The 24,579-nt window shown below is 38.8% G+C and overlaps 1 protein-coding gene and 1 long non-coding RNA gene across 2 annotated transcripts; both read right to left on the bottom strand.

Moving 5' to 3' along the window:
* Positions 1-252: 252 nt before the first annotated feature.
* Positions 253-6,078, bottom strand: ZHX1 (zinc fingers and homeoboxes 1). Its single transcript, XM_052651846.1, has 2 exons — positions 3,457-6,078; positions 253-1,024 (listed from the first exon to the last, which is right to left on the bottom strand). Exon 1 carries the CDS (start codon positions 6,076-6,078, stop codon positions 3,460-3,462), a length of 2,619 nt encoding a protein of 872 aa, XP_052507806.1. The 3' UTR covers positions 253-1,024; positions 3,457-3,459.
* A 27-nt stretch (positions 6,079-6,105) lies between these two features.
* On the bottom strand, positions 6,106-22,164 carry LOC128059061 (uncharacterized). The gene is made up of 3 exons (XR_008200579.1): positions 22,099-22,164; positions 15,270-15,384; positions 6,106-6,305 (listed from the first exon to the last, which is right to left on the bottom strand). It is a non-coding gene; the product is annotated as an uncharacterized LOC128059061 (long non-coding RNA).
* Between the last annotated feature and the right edge of the window lie 2,415 nt (positions 22,165-24,579).

Here is a 24,579-nt window from a genome sequence, read left to right as displayed (position 1 = left end):
ACAGTTAACACTCCCATAACTCTTAAGTGAAGAGCTAAATTTTAACTCATTCTGATCAGTTCAGAATTTTTTTCTTTATTCACTGAAACTGTTACACAAAGTAGAATTTCACCGAAAGATAATTTTTGAAAGCTCTGATCTGACACCTGTACAAACATTTCTGATTTCTCTATGATTGTAAGAAAAGAGTAAGTTAATATTTACTACATGATTCCTTTTCACATTTTTGGTACAACGTTTATTTCAGAGTTTCACCTTCTTGAAATTCCTATGCCAGTTTCTTTCCCTTCTTCAGTACTGATTATGTTCGGTTTTAAAAAAAGCTAATTCAGTTTCTAATGAAAAACAGTAAGGGAGTATTACAAATAGTAATAGTGGAACCCATGAATGTGTTCAATGAAAGGTCAAATCATTAAGCGCCAATGATACCACAAAACCTCTTTGCTCCAACATGTGTCAATAGTTTTTTACTTACATTGAAATTATATAAACCCATGCACAACTCTTAATCTTAGTGCAGGGCCTGATAAATGAGATATAGAAATAAATCAGATTTTTCTTTTTCCTGCTTCTAACAATTTCTACTCTGTAAAATGTTTGGTCACTGAAAGCTACAGGCTTAATCACATATCAAAGAATACAGGCAATAAGGCCCATCTTATGAGACATACAGTATTAAGCTGAAAAAAATATGAGGACAAGCTCTAGTGGTCATTAAACTCCCTCAGAAAGTCTAAGAATCAGAATGTCTCCATCATATCAGAATAAAAATGTACTGTATTAAAATCTGAATTTGTACAGGTTGTTTTTTAATTAGTGTTCTATGTACATTGCAGGACTTCTACCATTTGCAGTAGTTTAACTTTGGCACAACACTGAATTCCATTTCTTTTGGGTATTGGATCCTAGTTTTTGAGATTGTATATGCCCCCAAACGTTTTCAATGTCATCAAAGATTGGGCCATTCACAGTAAATCAGACATCTGGAGTTGAAGAATTGATTCTCCTCCAACGTTTTAGGCAGCTATAAAAGAAAAAGATAATAAAAAACTAAACTTTTTAAGATAACCATATTTTAACATTTTCCACTTTTAGGAACAAAAATGACATATATTAGCCATTAAAATGCATCCTCTGTATTCGCTTATTAATCCTGAGATCACTTGCCACATGTATTATTAACATATAATGCAGTAGATTTTCTGTGCAACTCCAGTGTATATGTTTTACATATACCAGATTTGCTTATAGACATTTTTCACCTACATGTAATAATTTATTTAAAAAAATTCATAGGATTATAATATATGTGATACAATATATAGTAAATCCTATTTACTATAGGGTTAGTAAAATAAGTACTATATTTATAATAAACAGACTATGAAATCTAAAGACTTACATTCTTTTCTATTTATACACAGGGCTAGCTTGTGCAAAACAGATATATTTTTACCACTTTTTTCTGTAACTATTTTGGAAAGGTTTTGGTTACCTTTATTTGTAAATAAACCATACTTAAATGAAGAAGTATTTAAATGAAATTTATGGTGTATCATTTCATAAGATGAAAAATTATTCAGTTAAGCCAATGATAACTTGCTGATTAATGGGTTTTATAGTTTTAGACTTCTGCATATTTTAAAAGCAGGGCATGCCAATGTATGTACCACAAAAGTCAGGTAAATGTACATTATACAACTTTTTTGAAAACCATGGCTTTGTGTGAATCTTCTGATGATAGTGTTCATTAGCATATTCATATATAATTTAAGAACCATCCACAAACTTAAAAGTAAGGTCAAACTACGCTGTAGAAAAAAGTTCACATTATTTTTAGAATAAGATTCTAACTCCCTCCAAAATCACCGCAGAGGTTACTACAACACAACAACAACAATTCACTGCAGCAACAAATCTGTTGATGTAATCTTGGCTGAGTGTACATTCTTATGTTTAGCAATAAAAAAAGCCTGTTAAAAATATTTTCTGCATCTATGTTAGAAGCAAGCCTGTCCTGAAGGTTTCTGACGTAAGGAAATGGAGGTCGGTGTATCAGGATATAGCCATACAAGACTGCTTAACTTCTTGTGACTCATAAGGATACATTTATGCTCTAAAACTTGGAATGAGATTCATTCTAAAATATGTGCATTTTTCTGTCTGAAAAAAAAAACTATTAATGAAAGAAAATCTGGAAAAAGACTGCTAAGCAATAAGAATAGTGCCTGGTACTTACTAAGCTCTCTATAAATAACTGTTAAAATTAATAAAACCATGAAGGAAGGTGTGGGGAAATTAAGGAAATTCTGTGCAGAACAGAGCATAAAAGTAGAGGATGGGGTAGAGATGCAAAAAGCTATGGAAATAAGTAAATATGTTCATATGAGGAGGGTCTTTTTTCCCTCCCCTGCTATTTGAAAATACTGCAATGATTTCTGTCAACAAGATGCTTTTGGATTACTGATGGACAGATCAAAATACTTCATGACAACTACACTATTTTTTGAGAAGTATAGACTTATCCGAGAACACGTCAAACCAGAGAGCAGAAAAGAAACAAACTATGCTACTGAATTCTGAAAGTATTCAGAATTGAAATTCTAATTCCAAATCAGGTATCTGATTTGCAGCTACAGTGAAATTTTAATTAATCCAATCTATAATAGAATTAAGATTCAAGGAACGTGCCAAACCTTCCAAATTTAAAGCACATTTTCTTGCACTTTTATGCCTACAGAGAGATATTTTTAACTTACTGATGTGCTTTTGCTGGTGGCAGGTTTGTTTTACATTAAGTAATGAAAAGACATTTTAGGCAACTGAGTTAGTATCAAATCTGTTATTTACCACTGATCTCTAAAACAATTTATATCACAGTTTTCAAAGACAGATGCCACCTAAGTGAACATGAAATTAAATATTGCTTAAAACAGATCTTTGGCTTTTAATAGAAAAATCACCTAGTTCCCTAAAACTGAGCAATTCTCACCCCTGTGATAAGTCTTTCCTTCAGTATACTTCCCCCCTCTTTTTAGTTTTCATTTTTTAATTCTTTCCTTAAATAAGCAAAAAGTGAAGCTTTAGTGAAGGAGGCTTGCAAGAAATATATACATTTTAGCTATCTTTAGTATGTGCTAATCTCCAACCCGCCACCAATCTTCCTTCTTGGAGAATGGGTAACTTTCCCTTAGAACAAAGCAAAAAAATATTTCACATAAAAAAATAAATAATTCAGGCAACATTAAACTCTATATAATAAACATAATCAACATAAAATCAGGCTACACATGATAATCATGTATCCCTTGGGCTACACTCATGGCACCGAGCCCTCTTATTGGGCATCAGAGAAACTACTTTAGAAAAACACTGTCAAAGGTGAAGATGACAGATATAAGATGGCTGTTCTAAATGTATGTGGTCGGTGAATATACACTCAGATTAAAAACTTACATTTCAGTCATCTGATTTAGAAAGCTTCCGCTTCACATGTCGTGGGGGTTCCCAAGTGTCACTGTCATCTGTTTCTTCTTCCTCCTCTTCCTGATCATCAATAACTTCATCTTCCTCCTCGTTTTCCTCAAATAATTCTATACCTAACTCGGATCTTCTCTGTCTTTCGGCAAACCATTCTCTGACCTGCTCGTAACCCATATGTGATCTGTTAACAAGTTCATCGAGGTCTTGCTCATTAAGAAATTTGTGCTTCAGGTAATAATCCTTAAGTATTGCAGTTCCAGTTTTAAATTTGATGAGGGACGGCCCCCGGTCCCAGTTGCTCATTCTCTTGCCTCCTCTGGGCCGCCCACGAGGTCTTCCTCTCCCCCTGCCTTTTGGTCTCCCTCTCCCCCTTTTCCTAAGAGAAGACAGACCATTCATGCTACTTGAATTGGCGCTTTGATAGTAGTAGTACCATTTTAAGTTTCCATTTTTCCAAGCATAACGGGTGTCCCCAAACCAACTAACTATGTCTGTTCTAGCAAGCCCGCTTTCTTCAGCCAGCTTGTCATACTCTTCTGGCGACGGCCACTGTGTTCGGACAAACGCACTCTTAAGCATGTGCAGCTGCTCGGGTGTTTTCTTACATATCTTGCCAGCACTCCCTGACTTAGGTGCACTAGATTCATCTCCAGGAGAAGTTTCTCCAGCTTCTTCTTTGGAACTACCTGCATTGCTTTCCTCTGCTTCCACTTTCTCTTCCTTTAAAGCTTTTGATTTCTTCTCTGTAAACCAAGCATCAATTTCCCTTCTGGTGAGTTTGGTTTGCGCTCTTAACCTATTTAGTTCTTCTTCTGTAAGTACGGAGCTGTTGAGAAAACTTGCCTGCAGGGCACGAAGCTGCTCTGCTGTCTTCTCTTTAAACTTCTGGGGAGTAAAGTCGGGAAGAGGATTCCAGGACTGTTTCTGCTGTGAAGTCACAACAGCTGGGGATTCTGTGGTTTCATCGCTAGAGTCTATGATGATAGTGGCAGAGGAGTCATTGTTGAGATGTAAGCACTGATTACTCTTTGAATTTCTCTGGTTGTACCTTGTGTCACTAAACCATTTTTTAATCTCTCCTTTGGTCAGTCCTGTGATTTTCATCAGTCTGATAATTTCAGCATCATGGGGAAACTGATTCTTCAGGTAGCTGACTTTTAATTCTGCCAGCTGCTCTTTAGTCTTTTTAGCCCGATTGCCAAATGAATCAGGGTTTGCCAACGTGGCTTCGTGTTTGACCAGGTGAGAGGAGGGGACTGCTGCTGTTGCTGGCTTGGTTTCTGCGGTTGGCTGAGTAGCGGGGACCTGACTTTTCTGTACATTCGTTTGATTTGGAACCCCTGCCACTGTCAAGGCTATAGGTGCTGTTACTGGCAAGGTGTTCGTGCCACCTACTTGTGTGAGGACCAGACCCGGCTGGCCAACTATTTGGCATGTCTGTAAGATGGATGGTAAACCATTACTCCCCGCAGAGATGTGGGTAGGAATGACAGTTATGGTCTGAGGTACAGTGTGTACTGTTCCGTTGAATTGTTTCCTTCTTGCCTCCTCTACTTCCTCGGGAGTCCAGCTAACACCGTGTTTTAGACGTTGGGCTGAAAACCATATCTTGATCTGTTCCTCTGTATATTTTGCTTGAGCAGAAAGAACAGTTATCTCTGACATTGTTGGATAAGGGAATTTGCTGTAGGTGTTAAGCAAAAGGGGGTTGTTATCCAATGCAGCATTGTAGGTAGGAATGCTATTAACAGGGATTAGGACTTTGGGAATCAAACTGGAATTCTGCTGAGCTGATACTGCCGTGATCACCTGTGCTAACCCAGGAAGAACTGCTGCCGGGGCTACAACCGTGCTGGCAGCATGTGGGTGGATTCTGTTTACAACAGAAGTACTTGCATTTGATTCAGAAGCTGAAGAGCTTGGATTTTCCACAGTTTCTTCACGGTCTGGTTTGATTTCATTCTCTTTCTCTTCCGGGACATCCTCAGTTGAATTACGATGAACTGTAATCCGTTTGTTCTCCACTTTATTTTTCATCATTTTCATGATAGGAGTTTTACTGATAGATATTCCTGAAGAAGAAACTTCTGTAGATTCAGCTTGCTCTGAATTCTCCTCCTTAACAAAACTACCATCAAAAGTCAGATCATTTATTGTTTGTTCAAAGATTGTCTGGTTATTTCGTTTTACCATAGTCAACTTAAAATTCTCTTCTCCTGGGTGATATTTCAGATTATGCTCAGAAAGTGCATCATACCTTTTGGTAAGAAAATTGCATTCAACACAAACATAGGATGAATTTAGCACTACATTGGGATGTTCTGAATCCACATGAAAAGTAAACATATTTAGATCTGGAGTTTGGAAAGTACAGTATTTACATTCATAGCCACCTTCAACTTTTTTATTTTGCTGATTGTCAGAATCCACGGACTCATGAACTTCTTCATCACTTGAGACACTCTCTGTTCTGGTGTTTTCTATAGGTGTAAGTACAGGCGGACCTTCGTCCAAATCTGATACCAACTCGAGGTCTGGATCCTGTTCACTGGCAAGGACCATGCAGGGTGTTGTAGATTTTCGCCTGCTTGCCATTCTGATGTTATGGGGGGGAAATCTCAGTGGTGATTAAAAAGCATTGGGGTTTAAAACTGTTCAGTATCCTTCATTTGAAAACAATGGCTTTTGGTTCTTCAAGTCTGTCTTTGTGCTCAGCGAGTCTCATTAGCAGCTTTTTCATGGTGCAATCAAGTAAAGAGCTTATGGTTGGCAAATAAAATACTGCAGAACTGCTGAAATTTTTGAAGCACAACTCCAATCACCTATATTAAGATAAATTAAAAAATGTTTTAAAATGAGTGGTTATGATCTTTTCAACAATTATAGCTCTATTTCACTTACATGAAGTTGTTGGAGAGCTCAGCTGTAAAGATGTAGAATAAAACTAGAACCAGAAAAAAATTTCTCAGAGGATCAAAACAGATGTCTCCAAGCCAGCTCACTGATGGTCATGTACTGTACCTGATGGGTCAGCCCGCAGGCTTGTGTGTATTTGGATTTTTCAGCCAGCCGGCTATATATCGGAAGGGAAGGGGAAGAAAGTGTCTCCTTTGGCAGGCACCCTCAATGTGAAATGATAATCTGTTAACAGGGGAGGAACTTTAAAACTATAAAAAGCAGCCACAGATACTCAAAACTATGACCACTAAGTGTATAAGGAGTTCAGTCCATCAGTTATGCCCTGTTCTTCGTCCTGGGCTGTCTTACCATTCCAAAAGCATGCCCAAGTATGGCAAAAGCAGCAAAGGTAGAATATGAACGATCAAGGTTTCAGAAATATTATCTTCATCATTCTCCACAATGCTATCAGAATTTGTAAAACATGTCTAATCATATTATGTTTCCTGACTCAAAGCTTCTAATGGGTCCCTAATGCTGAAAGAATGAAGTTCAGACTTCTAAGGCCCCATGTAGCTCCCTCCATGCTTGGCTGCAACCTCAATTTTCTACCATCTCTCTCCTGACTCCTATTTCCTTATGTCTTAGGCACAGAGCAGAAATGATTGCTGTTCCAGGGACTCCATGCAGGCCATTCCTTGTGTATGGACACTTGTTTGTGCACACACTGGGTATGACGATCTCTCAGATCCGTCCTATAGATCAGCCTTAGCTTGGGCCAACCTCCTTCCCGGTTTATTTTCTAGGCTATCACTTACTGTATTGCACCAGAGGAATGTTGCATTTCTGTCGTGAAACCTCCAGTCTCTTTATTTTCTTTTTCTTTTTTAAAGGAATAGCTTTACTGAGACATAACAAAGCTCTTGAAACTCTGGATGGAGCCAGTTTCCTTTATACCTTCAATCTAGCTCTCTCAGCTGAGTTGTCTTGACTGACTTCTCATTCATTTCTGTATCTGTGGTATACAGAAGCCTGGAAGGGGGTTTCCCTCGTGGTTCAGTGGTAAAGAACCTGCCTACCAATGCAGGGGACACAGGTTCAATCTCTGGTCCTGGAAGATCCCACATACCACAGGACAACTAAGCCTGAGAACCACAACTAGTGAGCCTGTGCTCTGGAGCCCAGGACCCACAACTACTGAAGCCCTTGTGCCTAGAGCCCATGCTCCACACCAGGAGAAGCTACTGCAATGAAAAGCCCATACATTGCAACTGGAGAAAGCCTGCATGCAGCAACAAAGACCCAGTGCAGCCATAGACAAATAAAAAATCTTTGATTAAAAAAAAAGAAAAAAGAAGGCTGGCAGTAAGGACTCACTAAAAGCTTATTAACCTGAAATAGGGTTCCCTAGTGGTCTAGTGGTTAGGATTCAGTGCTTTCACTGTCATGGCTTAGGTTCAACCCCTGGTTGGGGAACTAAGATCCTGCAAGCCGAGTGGCATGGCCCCCTCCCACCCCCCCTCCCCCGCAAATGCTACTTCCAACCTGAACCAGAATGAACAGAAAAAGAGTCCTATAAAACTCAAAATGCCCTAAAGGCATCACTATAGAGAATAAAGCTAAAATTCACAAGAAAAATGTTGAATCATCAAGAAAAAGAGAAATTTTTTCATACAAATACATTTTAATACTTTTGCACCCAAAATAGTTAAAATTTTGATGCTAAATCGGTTAAAGTTGGTGTGCTTCTAAAGTTTAAAACAAATGAAAATGAATACAATAAATAGTATCACTTATTTTCTACCACAAAGGAACTATTTTCATTTACTAACATAGTCCTTGTCCTAGCTGAACTGAGGAGAAAAAGTTTATGTCAATGATTACAAAGCAAAACTAGGTCTCCATGACTCAGTAAAAGGAGAAACATTTGTAGGAAACAGAGCTGTCCAAAGAGAGAATATCGTGCACCTTTGAAGGTGCTAAGATCCTTTTTACTAGGATTATTCAAATCATACTACATTTCCATTTGACGCATCCAAGCAACAGACAGAAAGTTGGACTAATTGTCTCTTGTTCTCTGATTTCCCATATTACAAAATAAAGAGCATCAGTTTAGTAATAATAGTAATATCAACAGTCCAAAACCCACTCTCAAAACTGTCATTGCTGGCAGGGGTAGGATGGATTGGGAAATTGGGCTTGACAAATATACACTATTGATATTATGTATAAAATATATAGCTAATGAGAGCATACTATACAGCACAGAGAACTCCACTCAGGACTCTGTGGTGACCTCAATGGGAAAGAAATCCAAAAAAGAGGGGTACATGTATATGTATGGCTGATACACTTTGCTGTACCATAGAAACTAACACAACATTGTGAAGAAACTATTGTTGTTTAGTTGCTAAGTGGTATCTGACTCTTTTGTGACCCCATGGACTGTAGCCCGCCAGGCTCCTCTGTCCATGGGATTTCCCAGGCAAGAATATTGGAGTGGATTGCCATATCCTCCTCCAGGGGATCTTTCCAACCCAGGGACTGAACCCCTGTCTCCTGCACTGCAGGTGGATTCTTCACCACTGAGACACCAGAGAAGCCTTATACTCCAAAATAAAATGAATTTTTAAAAGTGGTGTTGTTTTTTCTATAAAAAAATCTTTGATTTCTAAGGGAACATAAATCTATCACTGAGATTTAAATGATTTCTTGACTAACTGCTATAAACTAAGATAATTCCATCTTTCCTATTCAATTTAATAGGGAACACTACTATTTTTGATCTTTTTTTTCTCATTAGAAACAAGGATTTCTTCAAATAGCTTTAAGTAAGTGGAAGAGTAACAAATGAGCATCACCCACATCTCTGACAGTTAAGGAGAACTACTGAAAGGCAGGGGAGTAAGCTGCTTTCTGACTTATTCTCCCAGAACCTTAGATGATATTTAGATGGGGTATATTAAGAGCTAAAAGTCTTAATGCAGGAGTTTTTCTCGAAACTGTATTTCTTGAAGCGGTGGTTTTGAAACTTTTTGTTATAAGCAAGAAAGCCCTTTCTTCAAACAAAATTCTATGAGGAGCCCAAGTATAAAACTGATCAAAGAATATAGCTATCTGACTGGAGAAGCAGAGGAGCTAAACTAACTCCTGACCCCATCCATGGACCCCACAGTCCCTGCTTTCACCTCTGATGGGTTCTGAGATGTGTCTGAAGCCTTTGCTTTAAAAACATGAATAGTGTCATCAGAAACCCTCAGCTTGCCAGTGCTACGCCATGAAATGTGATACCTAAAGTGAATTTAATGTGTCCTTTTAGGCTGTTTCACTGTAAAAGACAGGCTTGGAGCACCCTGGGATAGGATAGAGTAGCCCCTACTAATGAGAGATACAGAAGAGAAACTTGAGGAGCTAAGATACTTTTATTATTCTGGTTTTGTAGTTCTTGGGTTAAACTTACTTTTCATCCTATCTAGTATAAATATAGGAATATGCTACCAAGTTGTTACTTTTATTTCTTTTCCTTATAGCTCACTAGCTCAGAAAGGTCAGTTTGTAAGAACTGAAACAGATATACAATTTTCAGAGTATTTTTTCTAAAGTCATGAAAATAATAAAATATGCATATATTATAACCTAATGATATACACATACAGCTGTGCTTTTTCCCTTTGAAAGCATTGGTTTTTGAGGAATTTGAAAATTTTAAATTATAAATTAAATTTACTTTAAAATTTTACACTAAATGTATAATTTTAAAACTATAAATAAGTTACTTAAAAGAAAGACTTTAAAAAAATCCTCAGTAATGTAAAAGACTAAAAATCTGATTATCCTGGGTGTCCTAAGTTGTCTCAACCTGGGTTACTTCTATACGCAACTACATAGACGTGGGAAATACTCTTTCCTCCTAAAACTGCCCATCTTTTGCTAACAAAACCATAATCAATACATTATTTAACATATTTCTAAAGGGAGACTGAGAATTTCCGAAAGTGCCTCAAGATTTGGCCCCGTGGCTCAATTCTATTATTATGTATACAACCTGAAAATAAATCCAAGCACAAATAAAGGCAGCCTCGTGGTCCTTATTTTATAGTCATAATTTGAGGGGAAGCAGGGACCTCAGTACAATCTTCCCATTCTTCATGGAAGAAGAAACCCACCCAAGGGAATAAATTCACAGAGGCTTTGTGGTAAAGGCTAGAACCACAGGTTTTAGAGTCTCCTCTGTACTCAGTAGTTAGGTGACTGGAAAAGCTGCCCAGTATCAACCTCAGCTTTCTCATCTATAAAACCAAGATTCTTCAGTTCAACAAATCCACTGAGCAACTACTTGTTGAAGGTCAACCATGTGCCAGGCGCTGTGTTGGGCACTAGGTTACAGCAGCCACCAGGACAGATAGTCTCTGGTCTGCCAGGTTCTAGCTGTTAACAAGGAAAACAGGCTGAAGCAATTACTTAGAATGACTATGATCAATGCAATGAGAAGAGGGACTGGGAACTATATAAGCACATTACAGGAGGCTTCTAGAAACGAAGCAGAGAAGGCTGCCCTGGAGAAAATAAACAGAGGTATCCCACCTCAGATACTGATCAAATAAAAACACTTCACACACACTAGTATACAGTAGGTGCCTAATTAACGCTATGTTCCAGTCCCTGAAAAATTATCTGGGGAATGAATAAATACCATTTATATACTATTATTCTCTTTCTTTCTATCTCTCATGCAGCTTAATCAGATGACAAAGCACACAAATTGAATGTAAAAGCAAAAGGGGTAAAAATGCAGAGTAAGAACTGCCATGATGCGGTTTCAATACATCTCATTACGGTGTAATGGGGCTGGGACAGGAAAACTGCCATATAGAAATCACTATTAGCTGATAGGCATCCTCTCTTTGAAGGTCAACTCAAAACTGCTTAAAATCAATTTGGGAAACCTTGCACTATTTACCTGTAAAAGAGGGTTAGAGTCCAGTTGCACAACTGAGGACCTAGGTGGCTCTGCAGTTAAAACATAATTAAAGTGAAATCTGCCCATAAAAGAAAAAAATTATGCACTATATGCATATAGCACTGTAAATATAATTATGTTTGAACACCATTTTCAGTTAACCTTTCAGTAGAGAAAGATGTTAAAAAATAATCAAATCAATTATACTGCCATTAAAAATGATATTCAAAAAAGTAAAGAATATGGCAAAGTATCCATTTACTATTAAATTTTTAATAATCAGAACAAAATCTGCATACTGACTATAAAATAACTATGGGAGAATATATATGCATGGTGGACAAAGACTAGATGAAAACATTAAAAAATGAAAATTTCACATGAGATTATGGGTGAAATTTTTATGGTGTGTGTGGTATTTACATTTTCTTTAATAGTGTTATGACATTGCTTGATTAGAAAATACAACAAACAGGGACTTCCTTGGTGGTCCAGTGGCTAAGACTCCATGTTCCCAACACAGGGGGCCCAGGTTCGATCCCTGGTCAGGGAAATAGATCCCACATGCCACAATTAAAGATCCTGCAAGACTGGGAGCAGCCAAATAAATGAGTAAATATTCTAAAAACAAAACTAAACAATAGCTTCAAGGCCTTAAAATTGCAAACAGGCTAAACTATTTTTGTGGTCATTTGTCTCAAGCTGGAAACAAAATTTACCTTCTGTTTTTAAAGCAAAAACACGTGCTACCTAAATGTTTTTTCAGAGGGAGGAGGAATCTCTGAGTATGTATAGCATTCAGGTGTATTCTAGACATTGTGGAGGGCTGCTGTCCCATGGTAGAGAAATCGGACTGATTCTAAGAGTCCGCAAGAGCACCCCTAGTCTCCAGAGAATAGATTTAGGCCAAGCCAATTTCCATGGTTCTGTGTACTGGCTCTTCTCCTAAAGGTCAGATGCCCCTTAATCAATTCATGATTCTTAATTCATGAATTACATCAAATTTTCCCTGCAGAAAAGCATTTAATGGAAACAAAATTTATTTCACCACAGTATAAAACTTTGGGGCAGTGCTAAAAGTAGTTCTTCTTACAGGATCGGTAAGAATGTCTGTTTAGCTCTTCACTATACCCCCAGGGCCAAACACAGTGCCTACTAATATTTGTTGGGGGAAAAAAGCTTTAAAATATATCTATATTTTGTATTATAGCACACAATTTTCCTTCATTAAGCACTCATTTACTGAGGAGCTACACAAAACAACTGAGCTCGTTTTCACTGGTAAAATCCTTACTAACAAAATTACTTTAGTCATTAAAATATTAAAACATGCTCAAAAACATTCTCATATAATACACTTTGTTTATTAAAATATAGCAATGGATGTTCAATGAATATTTACCAATTTATCTGTAATTCTATTGTAACAAATCAGTTTTATGTATGAATAGTATACATCTAAATTTGTAGACTATATAGAAACAAAACAAGGGTGATAGATTCATTCCAAAGAATTAGTTCTGTGGTGGAATTCAGGAGAAAATGGCATACTTCTTATAAAGATAGACAAGTGCAAATCTGAACTTAGAACCATTATTTCTCTATAAGAGAAAACTATATTTTAATGATGTTCTATATTTTAAGAGAGACTTAAAAACAGGTTCTCAATGTAATACACTCTAAAAAGTTAATGGATTGTTTTGAACTGTATGCTTAGCACAAAAAAAAAGTCATTAAAAATTTTATAATTATACAGGGCCATAGCTACACTGAATTTCTAGGCCTCTACATTTTGGCTGTCTTGTACTTTAAATTAAATGATTAACAGTTTATTGGCCTAGTTAGCCACAAAAGCATGTTATTTTGGTAAGATTTTATGTTTAGAAAAACAGACTTTCTTTTTTATGCCAATTCTGGGTCAAAAAAGAACATTTAGAAGATTTTAGAAGATAACTATAATTTTTAAGTATCATGTTAGTTTTGACCTACTACCAACTAAATAAACTGTTTTTAAGGCTGCTAAAATACACAAACTGAGAATCCTTTGAAATCTGTATTCGTACATACACTGAGAACTCTTAGGACTCTGTATTCAATTTAGTTTCACTTCTCGCTCTGTGAGGCAGAGTTCTGTTTAGCCAGCTGAAAATACTTACTTCTACGTGTTTGTATTCAAACTAAAAGTTACAAATCTACCAAAATCACAGAATGCCTGAAATAATGGTAGGAACAAAGAATAATGAATCCAAATGAAAACAAGGATATCTACCACTTTTTTTTAAAAGGTATCCAAGAGGATACTTTTCTTAATTACAATTTTTTTTGGTCTTTACATAGTAGAGGTATTTTTCAAAGCGTTAATGTTAAAATATTTAGAAATAACAGTCAAGTTCTTAAAAAAAATTAAGTGAGAAATCTGACAACCCAAATTTGTACCCACAACAAGAGTTTGTAAATTACTGTAAGCTGGAATCATTACCTGAGAGTCAAGTTTCAATAAAATTGCCAAAAATGGTCTCAAGATAATACAAATTCAAGTACTGAGGTGAATACAGACAGGAGTGAATGTGATCCAAGTAACAACATCTAAGAAACTGTGGCCAAAGATAATCTAATTTCAGAAGATCCCTTTGCTAATACTAATTGAAGCTTAGAGGCTTAGAAACTCTATCCTCTCTACCTGTTTTTTCTCCCTGAGAAAGCTGATTTTAATGCCGATAAAGATTAGAAGCCTTTAAGTTGGACAGATTTCTCCAGGCAAGCTCTGACCCCAGATTTGAGGAGTGAAATGTTTTTTTGAAAGATCTTTAGGCCACTAACATCCTGGTGGTGTACCTTCTACTGGCATGTAGGTTAAGTATGTAACATAATTTGATGGTGAAACACAAACTAGTCATATAATGAAATATCTTATCTTTATTACTAAAGTTTGTGGATATGATCCAAAAGTTATTTTAGGCTGAAAGTAATTTCCCCCTACTTTTCTCAAGGTAGTGTATTAAATCTTTCACAGAAGTCTAACACAAGAATGCTATTCTTGATTCCAAGTGACATTATCACTGAAAGGCTGAAAAGTCATTCATCTGTCCATTATCTTTCCCATTTGCAAAATAAAGTAACAGCTACCTATTTCACTCTGGATACAATAATTCAATTTGAAGGATAACAGTAATTCGTACTGGTAATATCAACTTATTAAAAAACACAAAAATGAAAGTGAACCACCACATTAATAGTTACGGAATCTTTCCTAGTACTTTCTGGGATCATCTGCAATAACTGGACTAAAGTATAAGTATTTCAATAGCATAGTATGAAATCTAATTCTTCTCAAAAAGCCAATTTATATCAAGTAAGTAAAATATAAAAGTAATTATGTACAAATCTAGTTAAATAGTGGTATGCTTCACCTAAATCAAAGTATTTAATTATTAATATCTTAAATTTTATCATTGTAATTAACTATTATTAGAGATCTGTATACTGCAAATGTGTTTTCAGGAACTGTTCTTGAAGTCTTGAAGCATTTTTCTGGATATAGAAAAAGAACAGTAAAATTTCTAGATAAATCTCCCCACACAAAAGGTCCCTACCCTCCTGACCGTCATTTGTCTGGTTTACCACTGTGATTACCACAGGTCCAGTGCCTGATACACAGTGGATTTCAGCAAATGTTAATTGAAAAATCACTTCTAAATATACCACAAAGATTTATTAAGAAGTGTGATGCTGTTTCCTTTCAAATTAAACCAGCCAATACTCCTACATTTTTAAAGTTTGAAAGTACATTTCTTAAAAAAGAGTTGAGAATATATCTGCTGCTTTTTAAAGGAAATCTTTTAAGACTTTAGCCAAATATAGTATCACTATATTAGCTGAGCACATTCTGTCTCCAAGTTTTACCACAACAGAAGGATGGAACACATACCTGCCACAGTCTCCTCCCCATTCTGTTCTTTGACACGGAAGGGTGTCCCTTCAATAGGAGGTGTTTAGCTCAGGCCATCATTACCAACAGGTCCAAAGTACCTATCTGCCATCACCTACAAAAAAAGTAATATCACTTTACTATTCTAGATATGATTCAGTCTTATTAGGAAACTTTAATCCTATGCCTTGGTTTTTAAAAAGTAAATATAACTTAAAAAAATTAATTTCCTCATAGAAAATTTAAAAGAATCATCAAAATGCCAAACTCAGTAAGATATGTGAAACTGAAAACTTAAAAATATCTTTCAGTTCAGTTCAGTTCACTTCAGTCGCTCAGTTGTGTTCGACTCTTTGTGACCCCATGAATTGCAGCACGCCAGGCCTCCCTGTCCATCACCAACTCCCAGAGTTCACTCAGACTCACGTCCATCGAGTCGGTGATGCCATCCAGCCATCTCATCCTCTGTCGTCCCCTTCTTCTCCTGCCCCCAATCCCTCCCAGTATCAGAGTCTTCTCCAATGAGTCAACTCTTCGCATGAGGTGGCCAAAGTACTGGAGTTTCAGCTTTAGCATCATTCCTTCCAAAGAACACCCAGGACTGATCTCCTTTAGAATGGACTGGTTTATAAAACAACCAAGTCAGAATTTCAATATAGATTTTCAAAATGTGAAAAAAAATTTCAAAATGTGACTATATGCAGGGTATAATATGAAAGCTGAGATGAAGAAATTGAGAATTGTAAAAAATTAGTACCATACAAGTTATGAAAGACAACTTAGTTTAAGAGGTAGGAGAAGTTGTGTGTTTATATGTTTATGTATAAGCCTCACTAGGCTTATACTTGTATCCTAATTTACTATGTAATAAGTGGAATGGATCATTAATGCTGGGAACAAGCCAATACTACTTAAATAAACTAGTGGTACCCCACTCCTAAACATATGGTATATCTGATACAATGACTGGTGTTTGTTTTTGCAAGAAAGTTACTGCTAAATGGTTTTTCAATCAGCGCATTATGAAACGTTAGATGGTACAAACTGAAAATCATTCTCTGAAAACTCAGATTTGTGTCTAAAAATGCTGTGGTAATACTCAGAGTAGGTAAACCAATCAGGAGAATTAAATAAAAACTATCATTGTTTGTCATATTAAATAACAGTAAATCATGCTTTTGAAGAGTTGAAGGATTTTTGTTATTGTCTTTAAGCCCTGAAGTTCTGTAAACCACAGTGGATGAATATTAGGTAGGGTGATTTCCCTCAGCACTTTTTCTTTTCGATTCCTGCTATTATGACACACAACGTTATGAAGAGCCCTTTTAAGATAAGAAATTATGTAAACACAGTCCTTTAGTAAAATACTCGTAGGGTAAGTTAAAATACTCGTAGGGTAAGTTAAAGCTTAGGCTGAACAGTTACACTGTTTTCAATGAAAAGCAAAAGAGCATTTTCTTGGTGGGCCCAGTGGAGCAATCCTGTGCTGTTGGTAGCCTAGGATCTACAATGTCATTTCCTGGTGTCTCCTTGTTCGGACGCTCCTTAGCCAGCCATCTACAGGATGTGGACTAGAAGAAATGGTAGGAAACAGCTGCCAAAAGGAGGGAGGTTACTGTCCAAAATGAATTATTAATCATATTATAGGAAATTGATAACCTATTTGAACCCGTTCTTAAATCACACAGTAATGGCAAGATGTTTTACCGAATGAGAGTCTACTGAGAAGAGCTGCCAAGACATGCACACTGCAAGCAGAGAATCAACAAACGAGTTCCTCAGTATTTCTGGATGAAAAGCATACTTACCTGATGTTTTTTCAGTTTCTGATACTGGGATTACTTTAGGACACCTCTCTAATTCAAAGTATCTTTTTAAAATTTGGGATTAAACTTCAAAAATTAAAGAAGTCATCTTGACCATATACATTATGTAATAAAACAGATTGGTTATTTCGGCAGGAGAGGATGGACAGGAAATAAATGTGAAGGATTTGGGCTTTGGAATCAGAGTGCCTGGATTCAAATCCCAGTTCTGTCACTTAACAGCTGTGTGATCTTAGATAAGCCACTTAGCCTCTCTGTGGCATAGCCCCCTTATCTGTAAAATGGGAGTAATGATATTATCTACTTAATAGGGGTGCTGTAGGCATTGAAAGGAATAATACATGTAAAGTGCCTGGAATATTTGCTGGCACATGGTATACCTACAAATTAGACTTTTTATGACTCTTATTTAGGGTAATAACTTTTGAGTTATATAACAAAGAAAGTCTTTGTTTCAATTTTGCTAAATTTGGAGATTGGCATAGTGTTCTGGGTCAGTTATACTTCAAAAAACAAACAAACCCATAGAAAAAAAGATCAGATTTGTGGTTGTTGAGTCAGGGTAGGGAACTCAGGGAGGGGAATTGGATGAAGGTGGTCAAAATCTACAATCTTGTAGTTTTAAAATGTGCCATGTACTCAGTGGCGTCTTACTCTATTCGATTCCATGGACTGTGGCCTGTCAGGCTCTTCTGTCCATGGAATTCTCCAGCAAAGAGTACTGGAGTGGGTTACCATTTCCTTCTCCAGGGGATATTCCTGACTCAGGGATCGAACCCCCATCTTCTGGGCTCCTGCATTATGGGTGTATTCTCTACCTGCTGAGCCATTAAGTAAGTACTAAGGATATACTGTATAACATGATAGATATAATTAACACTGTTGTATGTATATGAAAGTGGTCAAAAGACTGAATCCTAAGAGTTCCCATCACACATACACACAATTTCCTAAATGCTGAAACAAAGTCCACAAAACAATTTTATTTTCCATTTCATAGCTTTGGGCATATTAAGCAGTGTTAGAATAAGCTGGCTTTAACAGGTGGACATTGATCAATCATAATTTATGCCTTCAACCCCAACATACACATATTTTCTCTAATCTAAGCCTCAAGATGAATCATTAATATATGACTCATTTAAGGGGTGTTTCATAGAATGAACAAGCTTTTGATATAAATAATCTTAACATAGTAAAAAGAGAAATTGTTCTTTTTTCACCACCCCCCCAAGTATAGTACAAGTCCAGCCAAGTTTTAACAAACTTTTTTTTTTTACAATATTCAAAGGTAAAGGGAATAAAGAAGAAAAACATAATTATTAGTGAAGTGCTTAGAAATATCAGAATACTCCTATGTCCTTGCATTCTTCACAACAACAAAAAAAGAAAGACCTTTAGGAAGGGGAAAAAGGAAGCCAGAAATACTAAGAGAAATATTAAAACACTAAAATTTAATGACAAAGTTATTTTATTTTAAATGATAAATATGTATATGATATATCTACTTTAATGTTTTAATTTTTTAGATAAGGTTTGATAATGATTTTTAAATCTAAATTTCAAAGCTGAAAACAAAAATCCTGCATAAAAAATGATTTATTCAATTTTGACTCCCTTGAATAAATGTCATTCTTAATTTGCTCACACATACTTCTTTTTCCAAAGTATATCACTTATTTGTTTAGACCAAAGGTACATAAGACCATGTTTATAACTTTTAAATACATTACAGGATACTGATTATATAAACTGCAAAGATCAAGTACCCTTTAAGACTAAAACCTGGCAACCTACATAAAAACTTACCTAAGTATTTGCTTTAAAAATAAATTAACTGTATAAAATACAAAACTCCAAAATATAAATGCAAATGTGTATATCCTGATTGGTAATCTAAATCAGCAGCTTCAGTCATACAAATCTTGTTACTTACCACTATGACTATATTTGAGCAACAGGATACAATAATATTAAGGATTAAAGGCTAGTACCATAGTTTTTTCCCTTCAAATAAATGTAATTCAAGTTACTTTTGAAATTACACAGAATGATTTAAGAGGATTTTAAGTCAGAAAAAATTTAAACATACAAATTAATGTGCCATACTGACTATTACTACAAACAGTGCAATAGATAGTTCTGGACATCTCCCTGAATTGATTGAATACGATTAGATTAAAAACTAGCTTAGGCACTGAAATTTCTACACTGTTAATATTCAAATAAGAAGTCTTTTGAGTCCAAATCCATAATGCTGTAATGTACATAAAAAGGTTATTTCCTAAGCTACACTTGAAATTATTTTAGTAATTTTAGGAGTACTTCTATTTAAGTATAAAGCAATAACTGAAAGCAAACTAGGTCTCAAATATCACATTTTTTTGCCAATTTAACATTACAAGAAAGAAAATGTATAGTATGTCATAATATCTCCTTTCAGTATCAATGTAAAATATAATAGGGAAAAAAGCTCCAAAGTGAGCCACCTCAACTACTAACAAAAGAACTGTAAACCCCCCAAAGAACAATAACAACAAAACGACATAAAGAATTGCAAAACTTAATTCACATTTATTGAAAAAAAGAACTTAGAAGTATCATTAAAGGTGAAATAGTTGGACATCATTCATGAACTGTCCTCCAGTCCAGTGAGATAATCAACTCACTTGATTGGAGTGACGTCTAAGGAGAGCTCACCAGCACAGGAACATTTATGTTTTCAGCCTTACCATATTTTGAAACCATCTGGCAGCAATGCCTTTCTGGTTCACCCAGCCTAATCTGTTCAGAACTGAATGTAAAACTAGACCTACATGCACCTTGGGGAAACCAAAGAACAGCACACATGAATAATAATGTTCCAAATGAGCAGCTCTAAACTAGTTTATACTTGAAAGGTGTTTTAAAAAACATTTCTGTTGAAGATGTTAAAGCTCTTTTAAAAATACTAGAATGGTTCAAGAAATCTTAAAATTCTTTTTTCTGATTTTAATCCTATCACTAAAGAAACCATCTGAAGAGATTCCTCTACAAAGAGAGTTACTGATAAATGAAACACTATCAATTCTATAATGAAAGGACCCAAGGTTTTTTACAACTTACTTTGAACAAAATTAGTCTGCTTAGCCCTAAAATGCTTAGAGAAAGGGGGGAAAAACTGAGAGGAAAAAAATACTCATGAAAGCCGTTTTTTCTTTTACATCCTGTTACAACAGCACTACATTACTGTTTCTGGCAGCACTTACATTTCTTTTGCTTAAAATCAAGAGTCAGAACTGCTACTCAAGACTTTTTTTTTTTTTTTAATCTAAGAATGTGCTAGGGTCAATATCCCTGTTAAAACCAAATTCCGTCACCCTCACCAACTGGCATAAAAACAAACGACTTTTTCAGGATAATTTTTCAGAAGCAAGGCACAGCTTGCAAGGCACAGAAGCAAGGCACAGCTTTTTCGCACAGCACCATATAAGTTAAAGCTTTCAGACAAAGACTGAGAAACAATGATCAATACCAGAGAATCTTAAGGTGCGTGCCTGCAGGTTAGGCACACACAAACACTCCAACCCAACAAAATAGTCACTGTTCCTGGGATGAAGCTGCTTCTCCCTCCCTCACTGGGAACCACTGTTTCTCAATCCTGTGATTTTCCCTTTTCAGATAAACTCTCACTCTCCAAAAGAACTGCTTCTTCCTTTCACGTTACATGGAATCCCAACTTAAACATGTTACATGCAAATTCTCTATCAGTAGTGTTCCAGACATGTTTTCTCCCAGCAAAGATGAGCCCCTTCTCATGTTTTTCTTTACAGCTGGAGTGAGATGACAGAAAAGCGCTGTGGCATTCCCGCTCTGCCCAATCTCTTCCCCACATCCCTCCTCTATCCATCCCCTTTCCCGCTTCTTAATCCTCCTATCCCGAATCTCTCACTGAAGCCCTGCCAGAGAGTTTGATCCTTCCCTAACCTAAACTAAGGATATGCAATGGAACCTTTTTCTTCTCGGGGTTCTGCTTTTCCCTGTTACCCACAGAGAGATGGGGAGGGATGTATTGGAACAAATAATTTTAAGTCCCTTTCTCTAGAACTTTGGTGTAAATACACAGGGAAAGGGCATCCACCAGGGCTCTTCTTTCCTGCCATTTGACCCCCTTCCTCTCGGAGCTCTTTCCTAGCCTCTCATTCCCCGCAAAGGTCAGGAGCTTGTTCCCTTCAGGCCCTAAGGCTCGCAGCAGTCCGTGGTCAGCTTCCCAGTCTCCCTCCTGAAAGGGACGGATAACATTTCCATTCTCTTTCATCAACTTCTCCTTAAGTCCCAGGGCTTCTTCAAAACATAATATAGCTAAGGACTCAACTCTGAGTCTTGCCCTGAAATGGATGCCCAGCCTTCCCTGAAGTGGGGTACAGCCTCTCCCCGAAGGGTTTTTTTTGGCTCCAACCCCAATGCCAGTGCGCTCAGCTCCAGCAAGAGAATCTCTCCTCTCAGGGAGAATGAGTCCCTACGAGGCCACATGCCCCAGCAGGTCAGGACTCCCGATCTCCCTCCCCTAGGATCCTCAACACTGCTGGCGTGGTCCATTCCTGCGGCGCCTGCCCCTCTTCTAAGGAGACCCCGTTCTCACTCAATCCCAAGTTGCTCAGTCCTCTCGTAGGCAGGCGGGCTGAAATTTTTCCTTACAGAGCCCACCCCCAGCTCCTTCCACGGCCGCATAGACCCCGAGAACGCAAAGGAAGCTCGGGGTCTGTCCCCCGACGGCGATCCCGGCCCAGGCAGGCCCGGTCCTTGCCCCTCGGACGCCCCGCGCTGGTCCGTCCTGCCATCCGCCGTTCTGAGCGCGCTCAGCCCCCCGGGGGCTCTGCCCCGGGGCCGCCCTCCTCCGTCCTGCCCGCGTGCCGCTCGCCTTCCCGGCCCGCCTCGCCGGCCGGGAGCTCTGCGCTGCTGGTTCCCACCCGTAGCCCCGGACTCCCTGGGCCGCTCGTCGCGGAGCCCGCTCGGGCCGCTACCTGCAGGAGCCGCCGCGCCTCTCAGAGCCCCGCCGCCGCCATCTTGCATTTCAAACCGGCTGCACTTTTCAGGGAGTCAACTCTGACCTGTGAACCCTATACCCGGAACCGCTCGGTGGGCCGGCTCACTGCTTCGGCAGCGCGGCGGACCCGGCGGAGCGCAGAGTCGGGGGTGGGGGTGCGAGGCGAGGCGCGCGCCCCAGCAGCCGACCGGGGGCGGGAGGGGGAGGGGAAGAGCCGGCCGAGGCGGGGCCCTCCCGCGCGCGCACCCTCCGCGCGCCCCCACCCCGCTCCGCGCCTGGGTCCCTACCCTGGGACCCTGCTGCTCCCCTGGGGTTCGACCCGGGTCTCTGCCCCCAGGATTGGCGCACGGCGGGAGGTAGGGAGCCGCCCCGCCCCTCTGTCAACAGAAGCCCCGCCCCCGTCTACGGAAGCTCCACCCCCTGTCAACAGAAGCCCCGCCTTCCCCAGGTCTTGAAGCGGCCCCGCCCCCTTGCCGGTGATAGCTCCGCCTGCTATTGGCAGAAGCCTGGTCTTCATTCAGGTCAATCCAGAAGGCACCTCGCCTTCTGCCAGTTGTGGCCCCGCCCCCTGGGCGCTCCGCCTTCCTAGTGCCATCACCGCTGCATGGCGAGAAACGCCCCTTGTCATCAAGAGCTCCACTTGGTGGCAATATTACCCCAAGCCCCGCCCCTTTCGGCGGGAGCCCCGCCCACTGTCAATAGAAGCCCCGCCTTCCTGAGACCCTTCTTGGTTCTAGCCCGAAGCCCCACCTCCTGTCAATTGCCGCCCCGCCTCCACTTGCCTCCTATTCGGCCAAAAGCCGCCCCTCCACCGCCGGACACCGAAAGTTCGGTTCAACCTCACTTGGAACTGCAGTTCAAGACCAAGCCACCCTCTGCTCTCGAAAGCCCTCCTTTGCCTTCTCACGAGTCACTCTTCTGAAGGGCTTTCTTTTCAAGCTGTGGTCGTCAAATCCCGACAGCTTCAATGGGAACCAGCCCCGCAGCGAGGGACCCAGGCTTTGGGGAAAATGGCCCCTCCCCACCTCCCTCCTTCCCTCCGCCCCCCCACATCGTTTTTAAAATGGAGAAAAGTACAGACCAAAGCAAAGAGAAACGGCTCACCCTCAAGCTAGTCGGCTCAGATTCACGGACCAGGACGTGTGAGAACTCTCTGGTAGCTTAGTGTTCATTCCCCGCCGCCACCCCAGTCCTGGACCCTCTGTGCTTTGACAGCAGCGCTCCGCTGAGCCACATTAATCCCAAAACATGCAGTTGCTTAAAGCGAAAGCTTGATGGTTGAAATCAATGTACACCAGCTTCTTTTTACTTATACGGTTCGTCTTAGAACCCCAGAACTTGTGGAAGCAGAAGCAAGCAAAGATTAATCTTGTAAAAGTAGGCATTCAATTCTGCCATAGTCCACACCATGTATGCAACAAAGCAAAAATTTAACATTACTCTCCTGGAATTCAATTTATTGACATGTAAACTACGTACAAGAAACCAACTGTAATTGTCTAATAATATAAAGGTGAAATAAGCAAAAGCAATGTGTTTTTAAGTGTTATACTAGTTTCAATAAAAATCCGAAAATATTTTTCACTGTGGGAAAATCTGGCACCAGTATGAGAACTGCAATACAAAACATGCCCCCACAAAATTTCAATATGCCCCCTAGGGGGCAGTACTGTGCCCCCGAGACCTGCTTAGGATTTATCTGAGGAAATGAAATGCTTCAGATAGGGAAATTAATCTTTTGTTGAGCATTTAACAACTAGGTTTTTGAGTACCAGTGTATGCCAGGCACTGTGGAAGCTGAAAAGCTGAATCAGGCAACGTTTCTGTCTTCAAGGAGATTACAGTTTAGTAACTAAGCAAAAAACGTTGAGCATAAAAACATCAAGCAAGGTGAGCAGTCAGAAAGATCAAGGAGAAATACATCAAGAGACCCCTTTAAGGGTATGAATTAATGAATATAAATCTTACCTTTCTCTCTCTCTTCCCCTCTCTCTCTCCCTCCCTTTCCCCCCTTCTCTCTTTTCTCCCACTCCTCCTCCCCCTCCCCCTCTTCTTTAGCATCAATTTATAGTCACCTTCTCTCTATAAGCTGTCTGCCTGGTTCACTGCCTAGTGCCAGCAGCCCAGAGTTCTCCCAATTTAGGGCCATGCCCAGAGGGCAGTTCTGTCCAGGAAAACAATTTCAATAGCTCAGTGCTGAGAACAGTGTCCTTAGCTGAATTGCTGCCAATTATTTGGTATCCTTGTACAAAGCAAGACTGTTATCATCACTCAAAGAAGAAAAAACTGGTTGCAGACCTAAGCAATATGAATATATGTTTAGCATAGCAGATTGTGCCAACCCACATAAATCTGTTTAGAGATCATGTTCACAGGGTACCTTGTTTTTATTAAAATAAACTCATTTGTAAAAATTGTAAATATGACTGATTTCAACAGCTGTGTGGCTCCAGAAGTA

The sequence above is a fragment of the Budorcas taxicolor genome, chromosome 14 (assembly GCF_023091745.1).
Source record: "Budorcas taxicolor isolate Tak-1 chromosome 14, Takin1.1, whole genome shotgun sequence".
Classification (NCBI taxonomy): domain Eukaryota; kingdom Metazoa; phylum Chordata; class Mammalia; order Artiodactyla; family Bovidae; genus Budorcas; species Budorcas taxicolor.
This window is presented reverse-complemented; position numbering and strand designations above follow the sequence as displayed.